The sequence below is a fragment of the Ptychodera flava genome, chromosome 17, assembly GCF_041260155.1.
Source record: "Ptychodera flava strain L36383 chromosome 17, AS_Pfla_20210202, whole genome shotgun sequence".
NCBI lineage: Eukaryota > Metazoa > Hemichordata > Enteropneusta > Ptychoderidae > Ptychodera > Ptychodera flava.
The window spans coordinates 975,877-998,422 of record NC_091944.1 but is presented as its reverse complement, the minus strand read 5'-3'; the positions used below and the strand labels follow the sequence as shown (position 1 = coordinate 998,422).

General features: G+C 37.8%; 1 protein-coding gene across 1 annotated transcript in view; it reads right to left on the bottom strand.

The window, feature by feature from the left end:
* Nucleotides 1-22,546, bottom strand: part of LOC139115098 (oxidation resistance protein 1-like) — a 49,905-nt gene that overhangs the window by 14,223 nt on the left and 13,136 nt on the right. The window contains 9 exon segments of the mRNA XM_070676991.1: nt 2,013-2,030; nt 5,013-6,380; nt 6,382-6,545; nt 10,752-10,933; nt 11,602-11,868; nt 13,101-13,199; nt 14,478-14,585; nt 16,359-16,426; nt 21,304-21,431. Coding sequence (XP_070533092.1) covers nt 2,013-2,030; nt 5,013-6,380; nt 6,382-6,545; nt 10,752-10,933; nt 11,602-11,868; nt 13,101-13,199; nt 14,478-14,585; nt 16,359-16,426; nt 21,304-21,431 — 2,402 coding nt within the window.

The window sequence follows — 22,546 nt, the reverse complement described above, 5'->3', positions numbered from 1 at the left end:
TAATGTATTCTATTAATATGTCCTAAATGTCAATCATTTATCAAAGTAATACGCAGTATGATAGATTTTCATTCACTGATGACATGAAAGTAATTGCTGCCTGTCAAAAATTCTAAAAGACCAGGTTTGTGTATTCGAGTTCTCAACAGGTTTCAAAAGCCATATTCTTCAAAAGATTCCTAGATAACTAATATTCTTATATTACCTCACTCCACATCTAATACTTAGGGTAAATTGAAAGCAATTGAGGAACTTTTAAGATAGAAGTTAAAAATTTGATCAAAACAATTTTAGATGCATTGACAATTAGAAAGACAACATTAGTACTGACTTTCAAGAAATTGGTGAACAAGTTGAGATTAGTTCAGGTAAGCATTCTTGTTCAGAGTAGAGGCACAGCTGCTAAATCACAATAAGATACCAACAAAATAATTGTCCCTACACTCCATACACAATGATAGTCCATCTCTACTCTGTCAACCTCATAATCACATTTACATAGAGAAACTGTTTGCACTCTCATTGTTCAAAATTGTACACCAGAAAACATGAATATTATGAAACTTAACGATGCTGTCAGGAAAACTCAGACATAATACAAAAGAAAACGTGCACATTGAGATGAGTCGCCCCAGAAAGTAGTAGTTGTCAATTGTCAGTAACTTAGAGGGTCTATTTCAGCACTGAGAGTACAACCATGATGCTGACTCTGAAGCTATCTGGAAACCAAGCTTATGAACTTATGACATTTGACAATTACTTCCAATGGAGTCTATATTTTCCAATGATTACCACAAACCAAAGATAAGAACTTGAATTCTATTTTTATGAAAGCTGACATGATAATACCGGACAGGTACATGACACAATGAACACAAAGTATGCAAACTTATACAGTACATGACACAAATGAAGTAACAGAGTAGAAATCAAAAAGATGTTACAGCACAGGACCATAAATTTTATAGACTTTAATTTTCTTAATCTATGAACGTTGGATGTACGTAACTTTACATCATGGAAAACACAAGATTCACAGAATGAAGAACTACAGCTCACCTTGCACAAGGGAAAAACATTGAACTATTTTAGGGAGTTTGTACATGTACATGCATTTGTAATCGGTCTTTTGGCAATGATTTGCACCATTGAAAAATTGAATTCAGCTAGATTCTGCTTTTGATGTTCACAGACAAAAAATGCCAAACTTGTTTGGTGAAAACATTCAAATATTTTGTATATGTATCTAACAGAAGTACTCATAACAAAAAACTTATTGAACAAAACAGGATAAAATTGGTGTTATCTGGCATAGCAGGGAATGACAATGAAGGAGTATTGATAGTGATAGCACCGGACATTAAAATACCGGGGATGGTGGTGAGAGGGGGTGGTGGTGGTGAGAGGGGGTGGGGTGGTGAGAGGGGGTAGGGATGGTGAGAGGGTGGTGGGGGTGGTGAGAGGGATGGGGGTGGATGCAGAAAAGTGAAAGCAGCATAACAATATGAAGTTGTGGATTTAGAAATTAGAGAGTACACAATGCATCAGTTAGGAAAAGATGGTACTTCAGGAAACTGGTTCAAGACAGGGTGACAAAATGACAAGGTAACAATATTTAGATATTAAATGACACATGGGACATGCACACAAATACACAGCAGTATCAAGGCAGTGAGTTGCAGGTTTTGGACAGAGCAGGTAGAAATTTACATGGATAAGTGTTTGACCGCTGAACAAGGAAAAGTGTTTGGTCATCAATTTTATCTGATTACCTGCTTCAGTTTAGATTGATTATTAAGAACCTTGACTTGATTTATCAATTGCTCAGCAGATGATTGTATACTAGAGATGAATTAATCACTTTACTTTGGATGAAAATTGAATTCTATCAGTTCAATGGTGACATAATGAGAACAAGCTACAATGAACATGCAATTACGTGATAGAATAATGACAGTCAAACTCAAGACAAACTGAAAGACAAATTCAACATAAAACATCAAGACAGTTACCTCGATATAAAGATTTTGCTGCAAACCATTGTGAAAGAAATAAAACCAAATCAAAGTGTTAGAATTAGCGTGGCTCTAGTCTGTGAACTCTGTGAATTTGTGAACAAAGCCTGTGAATTGTGGGCAAAGTCTGTGAATTTGTGAACAAAGCCTGTGAATTTGTGGGCAAAGTCTGTGAATTTGATCAAATATTACTATACTGTGAACATTACAACTCTAATAAGAAAAGATATGTATGTGAGTAGCAGCGTGTTGAAAGTTGCTGTGACATGAAAAGTTGGTTTTCTATCAGTTCTCCTGTACTTTGCTTTATGTGACTATACAGTGTGTTGTAATCTAAGAGTAAGAATATTGAAATGCCTTGTACAGTACAGTATGACAGATACTAGTTGACAATTTGTCAGTATCTGGCAAGTTGAGCAGACATTGCTGATAGCAATAGTGAAAACAATACCGTTAATTGCAGCTAACCTTTCCATAAGAGATATGCATGTTGATTATTAAGAGTAAGTTTTCTTTGAGATCACAAAGGCATATTTCTTATAGAAAGGCATTTGTCATTCAAAGAAAAACTTAGTCCTAAAAACCAGTGTGTTCTGTGCAATGGTACCATAGATTCTAAGACTATTGACTAAACTACTGACAGACACTGTGAAAAGAATGTTGAATGAACACCAGCAGTACACATATATGATACATACAATGTATTTGAAGTGATGCCACTGGGTACAGATGTGGATTTGTCAGTACATCATAATTGGAATCAAAGATCATAACGGTATGTTCTTTTATTTCTAGCATTGGTGATATTATTGGTAACATTTGATTGGGATATAAAATTGCAAAGTAACGAAAAGCTAGTTACGTTGTTTGAGAATCCTCTAAAAAGCTTTCAAAATATGCAAAAAATACAAGTTTCAGAAAATGACTAAGATTGTGTTTAATCCAACAAAGCCTTGATGTCACGTTGTCCATGACCTAAACAATTTCTGCTACACACAGATTTCTATTTTGGCTGTTTTACATTGATACAGTGTTACATGCCATTGGCTGTTTACATGACTTATGTGCAGCAGTTGTTAAGCCTGTTATCATTCTTTATATCAATTCAAATTAAAAAGATTTCCTATCAAAATTTGATCTATTCACACAGCCCCTGACTGCATATTACAATCAACCTGAATCTCAATTGTCAAGACTAGTTACATCTGAACCGGTTTTCTGCATATGAACAATTACAATTACTGTAGAAGATTGTGTTCACATCTTGTACCTTAGTCACGACTACCAACCAATAAGATAGAGTCTAACAAGTTTCTCCAGTCAGTCTATACAATATACAGTATGATTGGCTGTTGCCAGTCATGAGGTTTGAACAACATCTTAAGTGTTAGCTCTCCAGATGTCAAGATAACAGCAACAAGTCATCGTTGATGACACAGTCCCCACTTGTTAATGGGTATTTTGATTACAGGTCCTCAGAGAGGATAGAGTACTCTTCATTAGGTCTGTGATAAAAATACTTTTGAATAAATTCACTTGATACATGTACGTGTGAGTTATGGTTCAGGACATGAAAAAATCGTAACAAAATGGTCGCACAGTGGCCATAAAGGATCGCATCACAAAACAAATTGATGTGCATAGCTATGACATTGGTCGATGTCCTTGTACCAACTTTGAATAAAATTGGTCGAAACATGCAGATATGCCTGAGAAATGGCTCTGTACATGAAAAAATCGTAGTAAAATGGCCGCCTGGCGGCCATATTGGATCATATCACAAAACAGATTGATGTGCATATGTATGACATAGGTCAATGTCCTTGTACCAACTTTGAATAAAATCGGTTGAGATATGCCTGAGTAATGGCTCTGTACATGAAAAAAATCGTAATAAAATGGCCGCACAGCGGCCATTTTGGATCGTATCACAAAACAAATTGCCGTGCACAGCTATGACATTTGTCAATAAGCTTGTACCAACTTTGAATAAAATCGGTTGAAACATGCCTGAGTAATGGCTCTGTACATGAAAAATCGTAATAAAATGGCCGCCTGGCAGCCATATTGGATCGTATCACAAAACAAATTGACATGCATATCTATGACATTGGTCAATGTCCTTGTACCAACTCTGAATAAAATCGGTCGAAACATGCCTGAGTAATGGCTCTGTACGTGAAAAAATCGTAATAAATGGCCGCCTGGCAGCCATATTGGATCGTATCACAAAACAAATTGACGTGCATATCTATGACATTGGTCAATGTCCTTGTACCAACTTTGAATAAAATCGGTTGGAACATGCCTGAGTTATGGCTCTGTACATGAAAAAATCGTAATAAAATGGCCGCCTGGCGGCCATATTGGATCGTATCACAAAACAAATTGACGTGCATCTGTATGACATATGAAGTAATCCTTGTATCAAGTTTGAATGAAATCGCTCCAGGCATCTCAGAGATATCTGCGTGAACGGACGGACGGACGGACGCACAGACGCACGCACGCACGGACACACGCACGCACACACGCACGGACATGACCAAACCTATAAGTCCCCCCGGACGGTGTCCGTGGGGACTAATAAAATCACAACAGAGGTGAATCTCTTCATTATGAAATGGCCAATGAGAGGAAAGATGCCATATCCATGGGTTAACCCTCTCAGGCCTAAACCCAATACGTAGGGGTAGCTCTGGTAAGTTACCAGAAAGTCAGGTCTGAAAGGGCTAAATGAGGGAATGTTTGAATATTTATGATTTCTTGTTGATTATCTCATGACAACAAATTAACAGAATGACAAATTATTATGTCATTGTCCCAGAGAACGACCAGACATGTGACTTCAATGACAAACCCAGTACTGCCAAGTATCGGTGGTGTGACTGCAACATCTAAACCAAGTACCACTGTATTGGTAACGCTTTGTAAATGTATTGACGGTATGATACATTTATGAACTGACTGATTACAAATTCAACAGAGGAAACCTACCATGGTAGTTTGTGTCCCACGAAGCCAGTCTTTCCAACTGCTTTCTGGCTCGGTCTTTCCTGTCAATTTCAAATTCACTATCGCTCTTCTGTCGATGTCTTGGAGTAATCCTTATCCGTCGGGCGCTGGCTTTTATCCTCTCGATTTCCTGAAGAGTGGCACTAGTATCTCGGATAACTTCAGTGATATCCGGGATTGGAGACTTTGGATCTTCCTGTTCTTTAGAAAATAATCCTGATGAGAAATCAACAAAACTGCGTGTGCGTTCTCTCTGCTCCCCATCATCCTGTCCATCTACCGTCACTTCATCACTCTGTGCAGTATTCAAATCTACATTGTCTGCAGTTTCTGTCTTGGGGTCAACTTCATCACAGAGTTTTCCTTTTGTTTTTGTATCAGTTTCTACAAACGGATCACTGCTATGCGTATCCTGCTCTGATTTGGAACTGTTACTGTCATGAGTTTCATCTTCTGGTGTGCGTGGTTCATCTTTCTGTTGGACATTGTTTTCTATAGATTCAACATGCGTGATTCCTTTCTTACTTTCTCCATTTAAGTCACTTGCACCTTCATTGTCAACTTTTTCATCAATTTCACTGACATCCATTTCTCTATCACATGTCTCTGCTCTCTCTTCACTGAGAGCTTTGCTATTGTTTTGTTCACTGACATCTCCACTTTGATGAGTATCGCTGATATCCGGTGTGAAGTCACTGGACTCTGTGATCACATGACCTGTCTCCGTAACAACATCGATGTGTTCATCCGTCATGACTGTGTCATTCATCTCTGCAATGCCACTCTCAACACTACCTTTATCAAGAGAACTAGTGTCCCCTGTATCTAAACTTGCAACATCTTTTTGAGCTTCTTTGTTTCCATCAACATTTTCAACATCCATTTCTGATGTCTGTTTGTCCATGATGACCTGGCTTTGGTTGTCTGTGTCAGTACACTTAGAATTCAATTCAATGACATGGTGTTCTTGCTCAGAAGGGTTTTCATCAGATTTGTGAAAGTCAATACAAGCTGCTTTCTCTTGCACACTTTCTTCAATTTTCTTGTCATCACTTTTCAACTCCTTGTCAATTTCCTCCAATAATTCATCCTCTGTTTGTTTGTGTCTTTCATTTACTACTTCGTCATTCTCAGCGACAAGAACATCCGCTTGTTTTGTGTCTACATTCTCCATGGCTGTGATATCTCCTTGTTTTGTGTCTGCATTCCCCGTATCCGTTTTGTCTCCTTGTCTCATGTCTCCATTCCCTGTATCTGTGTCATCTCCTTGTTTTGTGTTCCCATTCTCAGAGTCGGCATTATCACCTTGTTTAGTGTCTATACCACATGAGCAGTGATCAAAATACATCCTGATCATTTTCATCATTTGTGTTTACAACGACATCATCATTGTCCATGGAAGTTTCATCCTCTATTACGTTTTCCGATGATTTCTCTGCCGGCACAGCACCATCTACTTCATCCATCTTTTTCTTCTTTCTTGCTAACGGACAATTCTGTGCATGGTACACCTCTCTGAAAATTTGAAAAGTCAATTTTACATAAATTTTGATTTTGTAATGAAATCAAAACAAGACTACAGTGACAACGTCATGAATACAAAGTCAGCCAACTTTGAGAAGAGCTCTTGCAAAGTCTTTTCCATACAACACACAGTCACTTCAGTCAGAGTTTTAGCAATTACCTGAATAGATTACAAAAGGTTAGTTTCTGTGCTACATAGTGATAGATAGTGATAGATTCTTTATTTCAGTACTATTGGCCTCCGGCCATGAAGTACAAACGTTAGCAATATATTGTAAGGATCGCTAGTAAATAACATTTTATACAATATTACAAACACTGGAAAAGTTACAGACTGTTGCCCTGGTTAAGCAGGGTATTCTCCCTGAGTTGTGTGGCATAGAAAATATGCAGCTGGGAGGGGTAATTCTGTGCTACATGTAGCTGGGAGGGGTCATTTCTGTGCTACATGTAGTTGGAGGGGTAATTTCTGTGCTACATGTAGCTGGGAGGGGTAATTTCTGTGCTACATGTAGCTGGGAGGGGTCATTTCTGTGCTACATGTAGCTGGGAGGGGTAATCTCTGTGCTACATGTAGCTGGGAGGGGTAATCTCTGTGGTACATGTAGCTGGGAGGGGTAATTTCTGTGCTACATGTAGCTTGGAGGGGTAATTCTGTGCTACATGTAGCTGGGAGGGGTAATCTCTGTGTACATGTAGCTGGGAGGGGTCATTCTGTGCTACATGTAGCTGGGAGGGGTAATCTCTGTGCTACATGTAGCTTGGAGGGGTAATCTCTGTGCTACATGTAGCTGGGAGGGGTAATTCTGTGCTACATGTAGCTGGAGGGGTAATTTCTGTGCTACATGTAGCTGGGAGGGGTAATTTCTGTGCTACATGTAGCTGGGAGGGGTAATTTCTGTGCTACATGTAGCTGGAGGGGTAATCTCTGTGCTACATGTAGCTGGAGGGGTAATTTCTGTGCTACATGTAGCTTGGAGGGGTAATCTCTGTGCTACATGTAGCTGGGAGGGGTAATATCTGTGCTACATGTAGCTGGGAGGGGTAATTTCTGTGCTACATGTAGCTGGGAGGGGTAATTTCTGTGCTACATGTAGCTGGGAGGGGTAATTTCTGTGCTACATGTAGCTGGGAGGGGTAATTTCTGTGCTACATGTAGCTGGGAGGGGTAATATCTGTGCTACATGTAGCTGGGAGGGGTAATTTCTGTGCTACATGTAGCTGGGAGGGGTAATCTCTGTGCTACATGTAGCTGGGAGGGTCATTCTGTTCTACATGTAGCTGGGAAGGGTAATTTCTGTGCTACATGTAGCTGAGAGGGGTAATCTCTGTGCTACATGTAGCTGGGAGGGGTCATTTCTGTGCTACATGTAGCTGGGAGGGGTAATCTCTGTGCTACATGTAGCTGGGAGGGGTAATCTCTGTGCTACATGTAGCTGGGAGGGGTCATTTCTGTGCTACATGTAGCTGGGAGGGTAATTTCTGTGCTACATGTAGCTGAGAGGGGTAATCTCTGTGCTACATGTAGCTGGAGGGGTCATTTCTGTGCTACATGTAGCTGGGAGGGGTCATTTCTGTGCTACATGTAGCTGGGAGGGGTCATTTCTGTGCTACATGTAGCTGGGAAGGGTAATTCTGTGCTACATGTAGCTGAGAGGGGTAATCTCTGTGCTACATGTAGCTGGGAGGGGTCATTTCTGTGCTACATGTAGCTGGGAGGGGTCATTTCTGTGCTACATGTAGCTGGGAGGGGTCATTTCTGTGCTACATGTAGCTGGGAGGGGTCATTTCTGTGCTACATGTAGCTGAGAGGGGTCATTTCTGTGCTACATGTAGCTGAGAGGGGTCATTTCTGTGCTACATGTAGCTGGGAGGGGTAATTTCTGTGCTACATGTAGCTGGGAGGGGTCATTTCTGTGCTACATGTAGCTGAGAGGGGTAATCTCTGTTCTACATGTAGCTGGGAGGGGTCATTTCTGTGCTACATGTAGCTGGGAGGGGTAATCTCTGTGCTACATGTAGCTGGGAGGGGTCATTTCTGTGCTACATGTAGCTGGGAGGGGTCATTTCTGTGCTACATGTAGTTGGGAGGGGTAATCTCTGTGCTACATGTAGCTGAGAGGGTCATCTCTGTGCTACATGCAGCTGAGAGGGGTAATCTATGTGCTACATATTATTATATTATATTATTATTATTATTAGACTAGTTATTTAAACTCGATAAAACTGTTGAGCCAGAGGCTCTTCTCACACAGAGTCGAGTTATAACAACATTTACAATATTTACATTAAAAAAATAAGTCAGGAAGAAAACTTTATACTGAAAAAAATGTAAAAAACGCTACAAGTAAAAAAATCTAAAAAAAATTTAAAATTTACATAACAGTAAGATTAACCCATCTATTAAAAAAATGGCACTTGCAATTTCTTTTGAATGATAGAAGTGAAGAGCTAGATTTGATCTCTCTAGGCAAAGTATTCCATATTGTAACCCCGTTGTACATAAAACTTCTTTTGAAAAATTGGGTTCTATGCCCTTGAATATATAGATCTTCTCTGTTTGCAGACCTTGTGTTACGTCCGTGGATCTGCTTTACACCTCTAAAAACGTTAAGATAATCAGAAGCAAGGTTATTGAGAACTTTGTACATTAAACTGATTCATTGTATGAAACTCTTTCACGAATTGGCAACCACCTCAAGGATTTAAATAAAACATAACTTGGAGTATTAAAATCTTGATCTAAAATCACTCTAGCAACAGATTTCTGTTGTCTTTCTATAGGAGATAAAAGAGTGGTTGAACAATGACCCTATATGTTCGAACAATAATCAAAATGAGGTAGAATGAAACAATTATAAAACGTTCAACATTGCTACATGTAGCTGGGAGGGGTAATTTCTGTGCTACATGTAGCTTGGAGGGGTAATCTCTGTGCTACATGTAGCTGGGAGGGGTAATCTCTGTGGTACATGTAGCTGGGAGGGGTCATTTCTGTGCTACAGCATGCAGCTGAGAGGGGTAATTTCTGTGCTACATGCAGCTGAGAGGGGTAATTTCTGTGCTACATGTAGCTGGGAGGGGTAATTTCTGTGCTACATGCAGCTGAGAGGGGTAATTTCTGTGCTACATGTAGCTGAGAGGGGTAATCTCTGTGCTACATGTAGCTGGGAGGGTCATTTCTGTGCTACATGTAGCTGAGAGGGGTAATCTCTATGCTACATGTAGCTTGGAGGGGTAATCTCTGTGCTACATGTAGCTGAGAGGGGTAATCTCTGTGCTACATGTAGCTGGGAGGGGTAATCTCTGTGCTACATGTAGCTGGGAGGGTCATTTCTGTGCTACATGTAGCTGAGAGGGGTAATTTCTGTGCTACATGTAGCTGGGAGGGGTAATATCTGTGCTACATGTAGCTGGGAGGGGTAATTTCTGTGCTACATGTAGCTGGGAGGGGTAATATCTGTGCTACATGTAGCTGAGAGGGGTAATTTCTGTGCTACATGTAGCTGAGAGGGGTAATTTCTGTGCTACATGTAGCTGGGAGGGGTAATTTCTGTGCTACATGTAGCTGGGAGGGGTAATTTCTGTGCTACATGTAGCTGGGAGGGGTAATATCTGTGCTACATGTAGCTGAGAGGGGTAATTTCTGTGCTACATGTAGCTGAGAGGGGTAATTTCTGTGCTACATGTAGCTGAGAGGGGTAATTTCTGTGCTACATGTAGCTGGGAGGGGTAATTTCTGTGCTACATGCAGCTGAGAGGGGTAATTTCTGTGCTACATGTAGCTGGGAGGGGTAATTTCTGTGCTACATGCAGCTGAGAGGGGTAATTTCTGTGCTACATGTAGCTGGGAGGGGTAATTTCTGTGCTGCATGTAGCTGGGAGGGGTCATTTCTGTGCTACATGCAGCTGGGAGGGGTAATTTCTGTGCTACATGCAGCTGAGAGGGGTAATTTCTGTGCTACATGTAGCTGGGAGGGGTAATTTCTGTGCTACATGTAGCTGAGAGGGGTAATTTCTGTGCTACATGTAGCTGGGAGGGGTAATTTCTGTGCTGCATGTAGCTGGGAGGGGTAATTTCTGTGCTACATGTAGCTGAGAGGGGTAATTTCTGTGCTACATGCAGCTGAGAGGGGTAATTTCTCATATACATCCTGAGACTGAGAGAGAGATCTTGTAAGTTCTTGATATACTTACGCATTGCTATTTTTCTCTTTCATTGGTGCGATATCATGATACATAGCAGCACTGACTACCATATCCATGGGTGTGATAATCCCATACATATCTGCTCCATTCTCAATCACCAGTGAATCAGAAACATTTGGATCAAACATAATTGCATTTGGTGTAACCAAAAGTACACCACTGACCACTCCCTGTTGAAAATAAGCAGAGTATAAGTATTGCAGGTACACAGCAGTAGATAGTGTCTGTCACAGAAACTCTTGTAAAATGACGGCACTGATTTTGTTGTTGAGAAAAATAAAATTTCATAACTGTATCTTGGTGAATTCAACATTACACAACAGTATCCATCATTTACAACAGCATCTATGGTGTACACAGTGTATAAACAGAAATGATGTTTAACATTCAAACTCTACTAACTCATATACATATTAAACCCTGCAGATCACCAAATCAAACTAGATTGTCAAATGCAATCACTCAATCAACCAATCAAATTCGTCCAATCCACCAACCAATCAGTCAACTATCCAATCACACTTAATCTAATCATAAACCAATCAAAGCAACCCAATCAAACCCGACCAACTTAGAGACCAGCATGAGCCATCAACACTGACAAACATAACAGTAAATGACACATGACCAGGCAAACCCAGGTGCAAACAAAATGCCAGACCTGGCAAACCCAGGTGCAAACAAAATTGAAAAGACCATGTCCTCATAAGATAAATCTAAGAATGATGTCAATGAAAGCACAAAGTGAAATGTAAACAACTCTGTCTGTAAAATTTAACATAAAATCTGAAAAAGTGGCTGCTGCAGCAATATCATTAAGCAAACAAAAGCTTCTTACCTGACCATCTGTAATATATTTGACGTTAATTTTCAAGAACTTTTCAAAATACTCTGTTTCCACAGGACTGTCAATTGATATTTGTTTCTGTCGAATGACTCTGCCCGGTTTAGGAGCACTTTTACTTCTGACCAATGGATCTCGTTTGGCAGCTTTTTGGCCTTTCATTTCAGTGTCAGTTGAAATGGTTTTGTCATTTGATTTTTCCTTCATCATTATGACAGGGATGTCCTTTGGTCTCTCTGTTCCAGATAAAGCCGATGAATTCTGTGGTGGATTAAAGTGGAGGTTAACAATCTGCATTTAAGTAGTGATTTTTAAGGCTGCTGCACTGAGTAAACAATCAAACCATAACAATAAACACACCCATCAAGAAATGTAAAGAACCTGATAGCTGTGTCTTTTATACTTAAAGCCCCTGAGCTGTAGCTGTAACTCTTGAAATTTGTTGACCTGAAAAAGGCTTCATATTTTCTCTGGGTTTCTTTAAATTCCACAAATTTAAAGGATATAGTTTTTACAACTGAAAAATTAGACAAGTAAATTTAAATTTTAACCATTATTTTGATTTCCCGCCATTTTTAAAAACTGGTAATATTACAAAGAAAACATAGCATATGATGTCCCAGTAGAAAACATTCAGCACTATGCATTATATTGGACTACTCTGTTGCTTCTGTGAAGATTCAAATGCATATATGCACAATGTTTTTGCTTTATTTGCAAACATTTATTTTTTTTCTTGTTCAAAATTCCACTTGCAGTCCCAGTGGATAGTTTATTACACTTGTATAAACACCCCCAGCTCAATGAGTACATTCCCACGAGCTTGTTTTAGTTTGGAAGTAAAATCACAAAAATAATGCTAAAAGATAGAGCTATTGTGCCTTTAATTAACAACATAATACCATCAAATCTTCTGAAAAATGTTTTGGATTTCTCTTATAAGAAATATTATCTTTGAAAATGTCACTATTTCAATCTTTGGTGACCAATTTGATGGATTAAAGTCAGGTACTGGCGCACATATTTGCTGCCGCAATATTTGAGTTGCAACTAAAATATTACTAAGTTGTTAAAACAAAGTTATGAATTCAATGCCAATGTTTGCAAATCATTGTGTGGTCACACTGCAGTAGGCATTTTTACACGTTGCACTTGACTTCATGTAAAAGATACAGCTAATGGGGGTTTAGCATGCTGGAGAATTTCTCAGAAGTAATTGACAAGGTACAAACACATAATATGAACACATTACATCTCTGTCAATCCTGTCTAAGTATTGCAAAGTGTTATGACTCAATTCAGTTATTGCTATAAGTTATGAATACATAATTCACCTCAGTGCAAACAAAATCCCTGCACATCATTTATGATATAACTAAACAGAACAATTTCTTTTCATAGATTTTCATCTGGTAAACATAAAAAATGTGCATTACAACTTAAAATATGGCATTGTAGAGCAGGTACATGTATAGTAAAACAATGGTACTTACAGTAATTACTTGGTCATTTTCTTTTTGTTCTTGGATTGATGGAGAGTTGGGGCTCAGTGACACTGCTTTGGGAGCATTCGGGTCTGGTACATACAACTCCTGTTTTGAAAAACACAAACCAAAGTAAGATATGACTTGTACCAATGGCATGTGTACTGATACACTTGATTAAAAGTGTGGGGAAGAAATCTATGACTTATATGAAAATATATAGGATAATATTTGGTAAAATTCATAATATATTGATCTTCTAAGTTAAAGTATAGTTTGCAGCAAATATCCTACAGTATGTATGCAATCCTACAAATTACAAAAGTTGTATACTCTCCACTCTGGGTGCAAATAAAGTTTTCAGCATCTTAGGGTTGTTAAAGTCCAAAATTTAACTTTATCCAATACAGGTGATATAATGGTCTTAAAGATCCTATAAATATTTGGTAATTTATTTCCTTGTTACCATATATCTTTCAAACTTGCCAAAGTAGAATTAGAATTTTGTAACAGTCACAATAGAAATGTATACATTTGAAAAATTTTGTAACAGTCACTATAGAAATGTATACATTTGACAGATCAGATAATCCTATCTCACTGATTTATGACCGGAAAAATAATGACGTATACATGAGTTGAAGTTTTCATTCTTGTACGGTGTCCATACACTCAAAGTCACTCTTAAGATAAAAGGACTTGAAGTACTTGTGCAGCAACTTTCAAGGACTTTTTGAAGTCCAAAACATCATTTTCCAAATATCAATTTTACAATATATCATTTCACATGTAATTTTTAAAGATATCACGACTGATCAGCTTCTCATATTTGAAAATTGTGTCTGGACTATTAGTTTTCTGGGACTTTCTTGGGCTTGATTTCATTTTCAAGAACTTTTAAAAGACTTCCCAGTAGCGTACAGACACTGTTTATAGCTATTTACACCATTTCATCTCCTGTATACTGTATTTACAAGATGTTTCAGTAGAAATCCATCTATTTACTAATTCACCTAACAATGAAACAAAGTTAATGCGGAAAGGATAAAAATAAACTGTACAACAAAAACGGAAGTTGAGGATCACAAGGTCCTCAAATTACAAACCAATATCTTTGTTTGAAATTTCAGAGACTCACAAGACAAGGTGACTATGAATTTAAACACTAACATTAATTCAACAATAACTTTGATATTTATGATTATATCTTTGCATCTGCAGACATTTTATTTCACTGGTGATGCATTTGAGTATTTTGATATGTCATGTCTTCACAGTAAAACTAATCAATAGTATATTTATTAATGAGAACACATGCTGTATATCATCTCAATTATATCAAAGTAATTGCTGCTACAGAATTCAGTATACCGGTACGTCTCTTACCTGTCCAGGAAATATCATACGAGTTGCTAGTTTGTTTAGTCTCATCAATTCTGAAGGAGTTGTGTTATGGTGTGCGGCTATTCTGTCTAAAGAATCACGATTTGAAGCCTGTCAAGACAAACACATCAGTAGATTTCAGATTACAACAGATATGAAGAGTTCAAATCAGGACACTGTATAAGACACTGGGTCATAACACCAAGTGTCTTATACACACCACAGTGCATATCAACTTCCAATAAGAGAGTACAGTGATAGACAGTCTTAACTTCCAATAAGAGAGTACAGTGATAGACAGTCTTGATTTCACAGTATATTTCTTTATTGTACTATTTCAGCTGCAAGATTCCTCACCATGTTTGTATAATGCACACTTCAGGACCTATTATTTCACACTTTGTACTGTTGTGTTGTACACATTTCAGGAAAAATCATTTCACGGTTTGTACTGTTGTGTTGTACACATTTCAGGAAAAATCATTTCACGGTTTGTATTGTACACATTTCTGGACCAATCATTTCACAGTTTATATTACACACATTTCAGGACCAATCATTTCACAGTTTGTATTGTACACATTTCTGGACCAATCATTTCACAGTTTGTATTGTACACATTTCTGGACCAATCATTTCACAGTTTGTATTGTACACATTTCTGGACCAATCATTTCACAGTGTGTATACTATACTATAGTACAGTCTTGAAGACCTATCGTTTTACTTTTTTGCATTGCTGAACACATGGATAATTTATTTCTAAGATTGCAAATAATCCATTCAACAGACTTTTGAAGTTATATACGATAACATGTTATAGAATCAAAAATGGGTATATAAAATGATATTTCGATAAAGTTTTATAAAAAGTAACAGAAAAATTGAATAAGAGAATGATCAAGAGACACGGTTTCATTAATGTTGAATGTCAAATCAAGAAAAACAACCAGAAATATGAACACTACTGAGAGTAGTGCCTGGTGATTTCTCAATTTTAGTAGTGTCACTTCCTTCGTTGTGCGCAATATTCCCAACGTTCGTATGTATTGAAGTGTCTACGTGCGGGATGATTTTCAAACAGTTAAAAATCGGTGGGATATCATACACATTTTCCGGGAGAAGAAAAGTGGTACTGACCCAAAACCAGTACATATTTTAATCTACTTAGCATTCTATGTTATAAAAGATTAAGTAAGTAAAAAAAAAATTATACGTCTAGTATCTAGGTATTCAGGGGTATTCAAATATTCCAGCTTTTGTTAAAATGCAACAGTATGCCAACCGTTGTCACTAACTTTACCCTCTAATGATATTTGAACTTGACAGGATAAGGGTTAATTACAGTTTGTATACAAAAAAAATGAAATCTATCAGTCTTTTTGAAGAGATATTGATAGCATAGTGAAAATATTTTCAGGTTTGGATATGGGCAGATAGGAATATACAATATCTGGAGCTCATACATATTTGCCAGACACACTAATTCAATAGAATGTGTGGATAATACAAAATGGCTGTCTGGATATTGTGAGTGATTCAAATATGACATTTCAGCATCTTTTACACATATACCATTCATCCTTTCACCCCTATAGTCAAGTCTAGAGGTCCACATGGGCAGAAAATACAATCAGACATTGTATTGTTACCATGTAACAGTGCAATGGACAAAAGCAGTCTTGAAAACCATTTGACACTTCATCAAAATTGAAAATTTTACAAGAAAATGAGATTAAAGACAGGTATGCATTACTTCTCTGCATTATATCAGATATGATTGAAAAGTAAAAGGAGTATATGTACCTCAATATATATATGGACTAACCAACTGTGTGAGTACTGTATATGTACTTTGTATGTAAAGCATAGAATGGTACTTACTATGTATGGAAGAGTGCCTGATGGCTGGCAAAAGCCCCTGGACCCTTTCTTCTTAGCCTTGTCAGTATCTGACGATGGAAAAACATGAAAATAGTGTGCAATGGTGTCGCAATATCCAGCCATCATCAATCTTCTCTACGTATGAATATTCTTAATCCAAACAGCTGGCTGATTTTGCCTGGAGACACTGCAGTGTATTTTATCCAGTTGCTAAATTTGCTGACAAAGTGATATCAGACCATAGATACAATATATTGACAAACAATTTGGAAAATAAAGCCATTTGTTATTCTAATGTATTTAAAATTTTTTAACCAAGTCTGTTTGATTCAAACACAAAAACATGCAATCTTCTATTTTAGAAGTTTAAAAATATCTTTTGGTGTCCACATTTTGGTGTCCAGCATTCAGATATTTATTTTAAATAACAGAGATGTCAATTGCTTTAAACCCATCTACAAAATCTGGTCTTTCAACTATCCTGAGCAGGGCTTTCTTTTTTCGATACCTGGCAATTGAATATTATCAGGATCTCAGATATGTCTGTTTAGATTACTACCCAGATAAATTTTAGTACAGAGACTTGGACAAGACTGTATGAATATAACGACAAAGGAAAGATGAGAGGATTGACAAGACGATGATGGACTGGATTTATGTTCAACAGAGTGTACAAATTATATCAAATCAATTGCAGAAAGTAAAGCAATATATGATTAATGTTGATGATATTTTAGACTTCTTGAAAGTCTATACATATACACACATCATACAGACATCTGGCGTTATCTGATCTCAAAGATATCTGGTAACAGCTTGTATTGTATTAATATCTGTTATAGCACAACAAGGGACTACATGTATGTGCCCTTGGGCAGGTGACCATTTGTCTGAAGTCAGGAGGGCAAATGGTCTTCTGCATCAAGCAGGGGTACCTAAGAAAGTGTAGCTTTTGAATGAAAACGACAGCTTTGACACCATGCAGCATAGCTTGGGTAGGGAAACGATAGTTGCTGGAATGGAATCTGTAAGGTTGGTCATCTAAAACGATAGCTTTGATCATATTTTGATGTTAATGGTAAAACAAAATGGCTGACAGCAAAAGCAGTGGAAGCGGCGGTAAGTATTTTACCCGTTTTTGTCAACAAAATCACCAAATTCTGTTGTGTAAGATGTGCGTTCAGTGATGTTAGATTCGATTACACTTCTGTAAAGTTTCTGCGCCCATTTTACAAAACTTGCAGAGAAATCATCGTTCCCGTTTTCGAACTGACCAGGCTATCAGGACGTCCTATTTTAATACATGTACATGGATTAGAATGTATATGATAGCGTAAAGACGTAGTCATTAGTGTTGGCAATGTCTTTTTTCCAGAGTTAAGACATTACCAAGATTTCAAAGTTAGCTTCAGATAAGATGAAGAGTTATCTTCTCTACCTTTCATGTATGCATGAGCACTTTTTATACACTATCACATACACAATACGTGTATTAGATTAGGACGTCTGATAGCCTTGTCAGTTCGAAAACGGGAACGGATATTTCTCTTCAAGTTTTGTAAAATGGGGGCAGAAACTGTACAGAAATGTAATCGAATCTGAACGTCACTGGAACGCAGCATCTTACACAACACAACTTGAAGATTTTTTGTCGAAAACGGGTAAATATTTACTGCCGGCCGCTTCAACTGCTTTTGCTGTCAGCCATCTTGTTTATGCCATAAACATAAAAATATGTTCCAAGCTATCGTTTTAGATGACCAAACCCACGGATTCCATTCCAGCAACTATCGTTTCCCTACCCAAGCTATGCTGCACGGTGTCAAAGCTATTGTTTTCATTCAAAAGCTACACTTTCTTAGGTACCCCTGATCAAGGGTACATACCAGTATTCAATTGTCTGTGCTATTATGTTTTTATTATATGCCTCTCTTATATAATGCTTCGCTCAAAATTTTAAGTTCAATTGCAAATGACAATCATATTCTATATAACTGTATTTCAATGTTTTATAAAAATCCATCAAACAGAACGATTTTCATCATCAAATGGCATATTATTATGTCGAAATACTGTTCTATAGTTTATTGATTTTTTATGCATAATTTTCTAAAACCTGATTTCCAATGTAAAACGTGTAATTTGGTCATTTTTAAATCCTGAAATTGTTATGATGAAAATAGTTCTGGGTCACTTTCAGTCAAGTGATGACTATGCGGCCAGCTACAGTATCAACAAGTTACCATTGAATCCTGTGAGATACAAATGTATGGGAAATTTGATAAACAAAGTCATCGTTGATGACACAGTCCCCACTTGTTAATGGGTACTTTGATTACAGGTCCTCAGAGAGGATAGAGTCCTCTTCATTAGGTCTGTGATAAAAATACTTTGAATAAATTCGCTTGATACATGTCTGAGTTGTAGTTCAAGACATGAAAAAATCGTAATAAAATGGCACACCCGGCGGCCATATTGGATCGTATCACAAAACAAATCAATGTGCATATGTATGACGTAGGTCAATGTCTTGTACCAACTTTGATTAAAATCGGTTGAGATATGCCTGAGTTATGGCTTTGTACATGAAAAAATCATAACAAAATGGCCGCACAGCAGCCATATTGGATCGTATCACAAAACAAATTAAGGTGCATATGTATGACATTGGTCAATCTCCTTGTAACAACTTTGAATAAATTCGCTTGATACCGTATGAGTTATGGTTCTGGACATGAAAAAACGTGATAAAATGGCCACACGGTGGCCATATTGGATCGTATCACAAAACAAATTGATGTGCATAGCTATGACATTGGTCAATGTCCTTGTACCAACTTTGAATAAAATCTGTTGAAACATGCCTGAGTAATGACTCTGTACATGAAAAATCGTAATAAAATGGCCGCCTGGTGGCCATATTGGATTGTATCACAAAACAAATTGACGTGCATATGTATGACATAGGTCAATGTCCTTGTACCAATTTTGAATAAAATCGGTTGAGATATGTCTGAGTTATGGCTCTGTACATGAAAAAATCGTAACAAATGGCCGCACAGCGGCCATATTGGATCGTATCAGCAAAAAAATTGACATGCATATCTATGACATTGGTCAATGTCCTTGTACCAACTTTGAATAAAATCAGTTGAAACATGCCTGAATTATGGCTCTGTACATGAAAAAATCGTAATAAAATGGCCGCCTGGCAGCCATATTGGATCGTATCACAAAACAAATCGACGTGCATCTGTATGACATATGAAGTAATCCTTGTACCAAGTTTGAATGAAATCGCTCCAGGCATCTCTGAGATATCTGCGTGAACGGACGGACGCACGCACGCACGCACTGACGCACGCACGCACACACGGACATGACCAAACCTATAAGTCCCCCCGGACGGTGTCCGTGGGGACTAACAATGATCTTATAGGCATCCTGAAGATGTTATTTCCCAATACTCAGTTACTCATAACTTGAACCAAGTGACCTGATTGGGTATTGCCCCTTTAAGTCAGGCCTCGAAGTTTATTTTTTTGCTTACCTACCCACTGGGCAGGTACTATGGAAATTTACCAGCCCAACAAATTTTTTACCTGCCCAAGCCAATTTCACAAGTCTTTTTTTAAGTTCAGGTCGTCTTTTACGTGTGCTACAATGTCAAAGTCTGTCTTCTGTATAGTGTCGTACATATAAAGACAGCTGATGACTTGTTCGCCAGTGCCAGGAAACTCCTACAGTATTTGGAATACATGACTGCCTGCTCATCTTTCTAATCTCGCTTCCGATTTCACTCATACTCTTTCCAATACGAAGTCGATTGTGCACTATCATCACTCTTCACGGACTTTTCACTTTCTCTTGACGTGCTCGCTACAGGCGTCGATTAACCACATGGCTCCACGTTTGTTGTATCACTGTCGTTGTCTCTGTCGGCCATTGCTGTACTGTCTCCTTTGTCATCGCCTTTTCTTTTCTCACTTTGATTTTCTAGTGCAGTAAAAAATCTCTCCGAACTTTTTGTAAAGCCAAAGTTCAAAAGACTCATGTTTATTCTATGAGATGAAGCGAGGCATGTATGGAGAAATGAATAAGTCACATGTGCAGCAGTGACGATGTATGCAAATTTATGGTAGCTATATTTACACTGTGTACGTGGGAGAGGTCAGGTCGCAATACCAAATATGTACTGCCCTCAATGCGGATGTCGCTTGATGACAACGTGATCGCGTCAAACATCATTTTACTTTGAAACGGTCCATGCTTTGAACTTAAGGCAAGGGCATTCTTATTCTTTTATTTCCTGAATGTGGACATTTCTGTCAGCGAAAACATGAATTTCATGAAAAAAGCAGTATTAGTCTAAAAAATTCACCGGCCCAGCGAGCCAATGACAATGAAATACAGCTGCCCAGCGCAATTTTTACCGGCCCTGGGCCGCTGTAAACTTCAAGGCCTGTAAGTGCATTTCAAAATCTAATTTTACATATGACAGAAATTCATATTTATCTCCATATTTCATTTAACAAATAGACAGCCAGTCTTGGTGAGTACAACTTGACATCTACAACGTGTAAGCTTGGTTTGAAATACCATGAAAATAAAGTAACAGGATACAACAGGGTATACAGCATATAACACTATACAGTGTTTTTGTTAAGGCTAGTACCACGGTAAATGTTACCGAGGTTCCCAAGTCATTTTACCGGGGTTCCCCTTGGTATATGAATGCAATCAGATCAGGGGATAGCAGCAATGTTACCGGGGTTCCTGCATCATTTATCAATTTTCCCTAACCTTAGCAAAAACACTGCTAATTCATGGTATAGTAGATATATATATCACTATACCACGGTATAGTATTTACGTACATCATATATTTTATGAACTACTGGTATATACATGAGCTATCATTTTGTGACACATAACTTTGACCTACCTAGGGAGCCTTTCCTTGATATCAAAGTATGGTCTATATCATCATCTGTTTCCATGGTGAATTCTCTGACATCATCAGCCAATGGGTTGAAGTAACCATGTCCAATGTCAAGAGATCTACTTCGTATGCTATACAACAAAACATAAAATGAAAGTACACGTAAATATCATAAAAATATGTCTACCGTAATCATTCCAACATTTTGAACAATAAAAATATTTACAATTTCTAAAGAGACAAGCTGATAAAATGGATATTTAAGTATATACCACTAACTGGTCAAATTATGGAATAAATTTTGGATGATGATAAGCTGAAAAGAACACCTGCACTTTGCATCACACTCTAGATATACATCACAGCAGCACCTATGTATTGTGAATTTAGATAAATGAAGACTCTAGGAAGGGTTGGACATTTCTCAGAGTCACTGCTTAACTCAGCAGCTTCAAATCTTATGCAAACATTGATGATGTGCCTAGATATTCTGACAATATCAGCTAGAAAAGACAGACACCAAGTAAAACCTCACTGGCTACACCAACCGAGTCAGGGTACACTTTGTTCAAAGTCAGAGCAGATGTGGGCCATGGTGTGTACAGCACAGCATGGCAGATGTGGGCCATGGTGTGTACAGCACAGCATAGATAGAAGGGTACCCAATACTGACTTCAATACTGATGATGTCTGGATGTGCAATAAGTATTTCATGACTACTGTGATAATCATTATTGTAATAACTATATTATCCCATTTTCCAATGTCATTGCAGTGTCTGTTGTCAATTCTTCAAGTCATAGTTACTAAGATTACACAAAACAATGAAAGTAATCAGAGACCATACTGCACAATGAATGTAATCACACCAATTAGTAATATTCATGTTTATCAGTTCAATGGTGATGAGCAATCAAGTCTTCTCAGTATGTGTTCTAACTTTGAAAATGCTGCCCTCAGTGGTAGATTTTGGACAGCTTTACTGCTATCATAATTTCATTGATTACCGTACAAATGAAAAGATATTAATCAAATTGGATAAAAAGATTCAAAACATTACGTAAAAAGAGCTGTCCTTTAAGGAGGTACACTACTGCAACCTTCAATAAACATGAAATTTAAATTTATTCCTAACCACGATAAAAAGTGAATTATGTTTCTAAATATAGCATTAAATACAAGCCATCTGGGATGTCAATTATATTAGGTTTAGTTTCAAAAAATCCAACCTTGATTTTAAAATGTT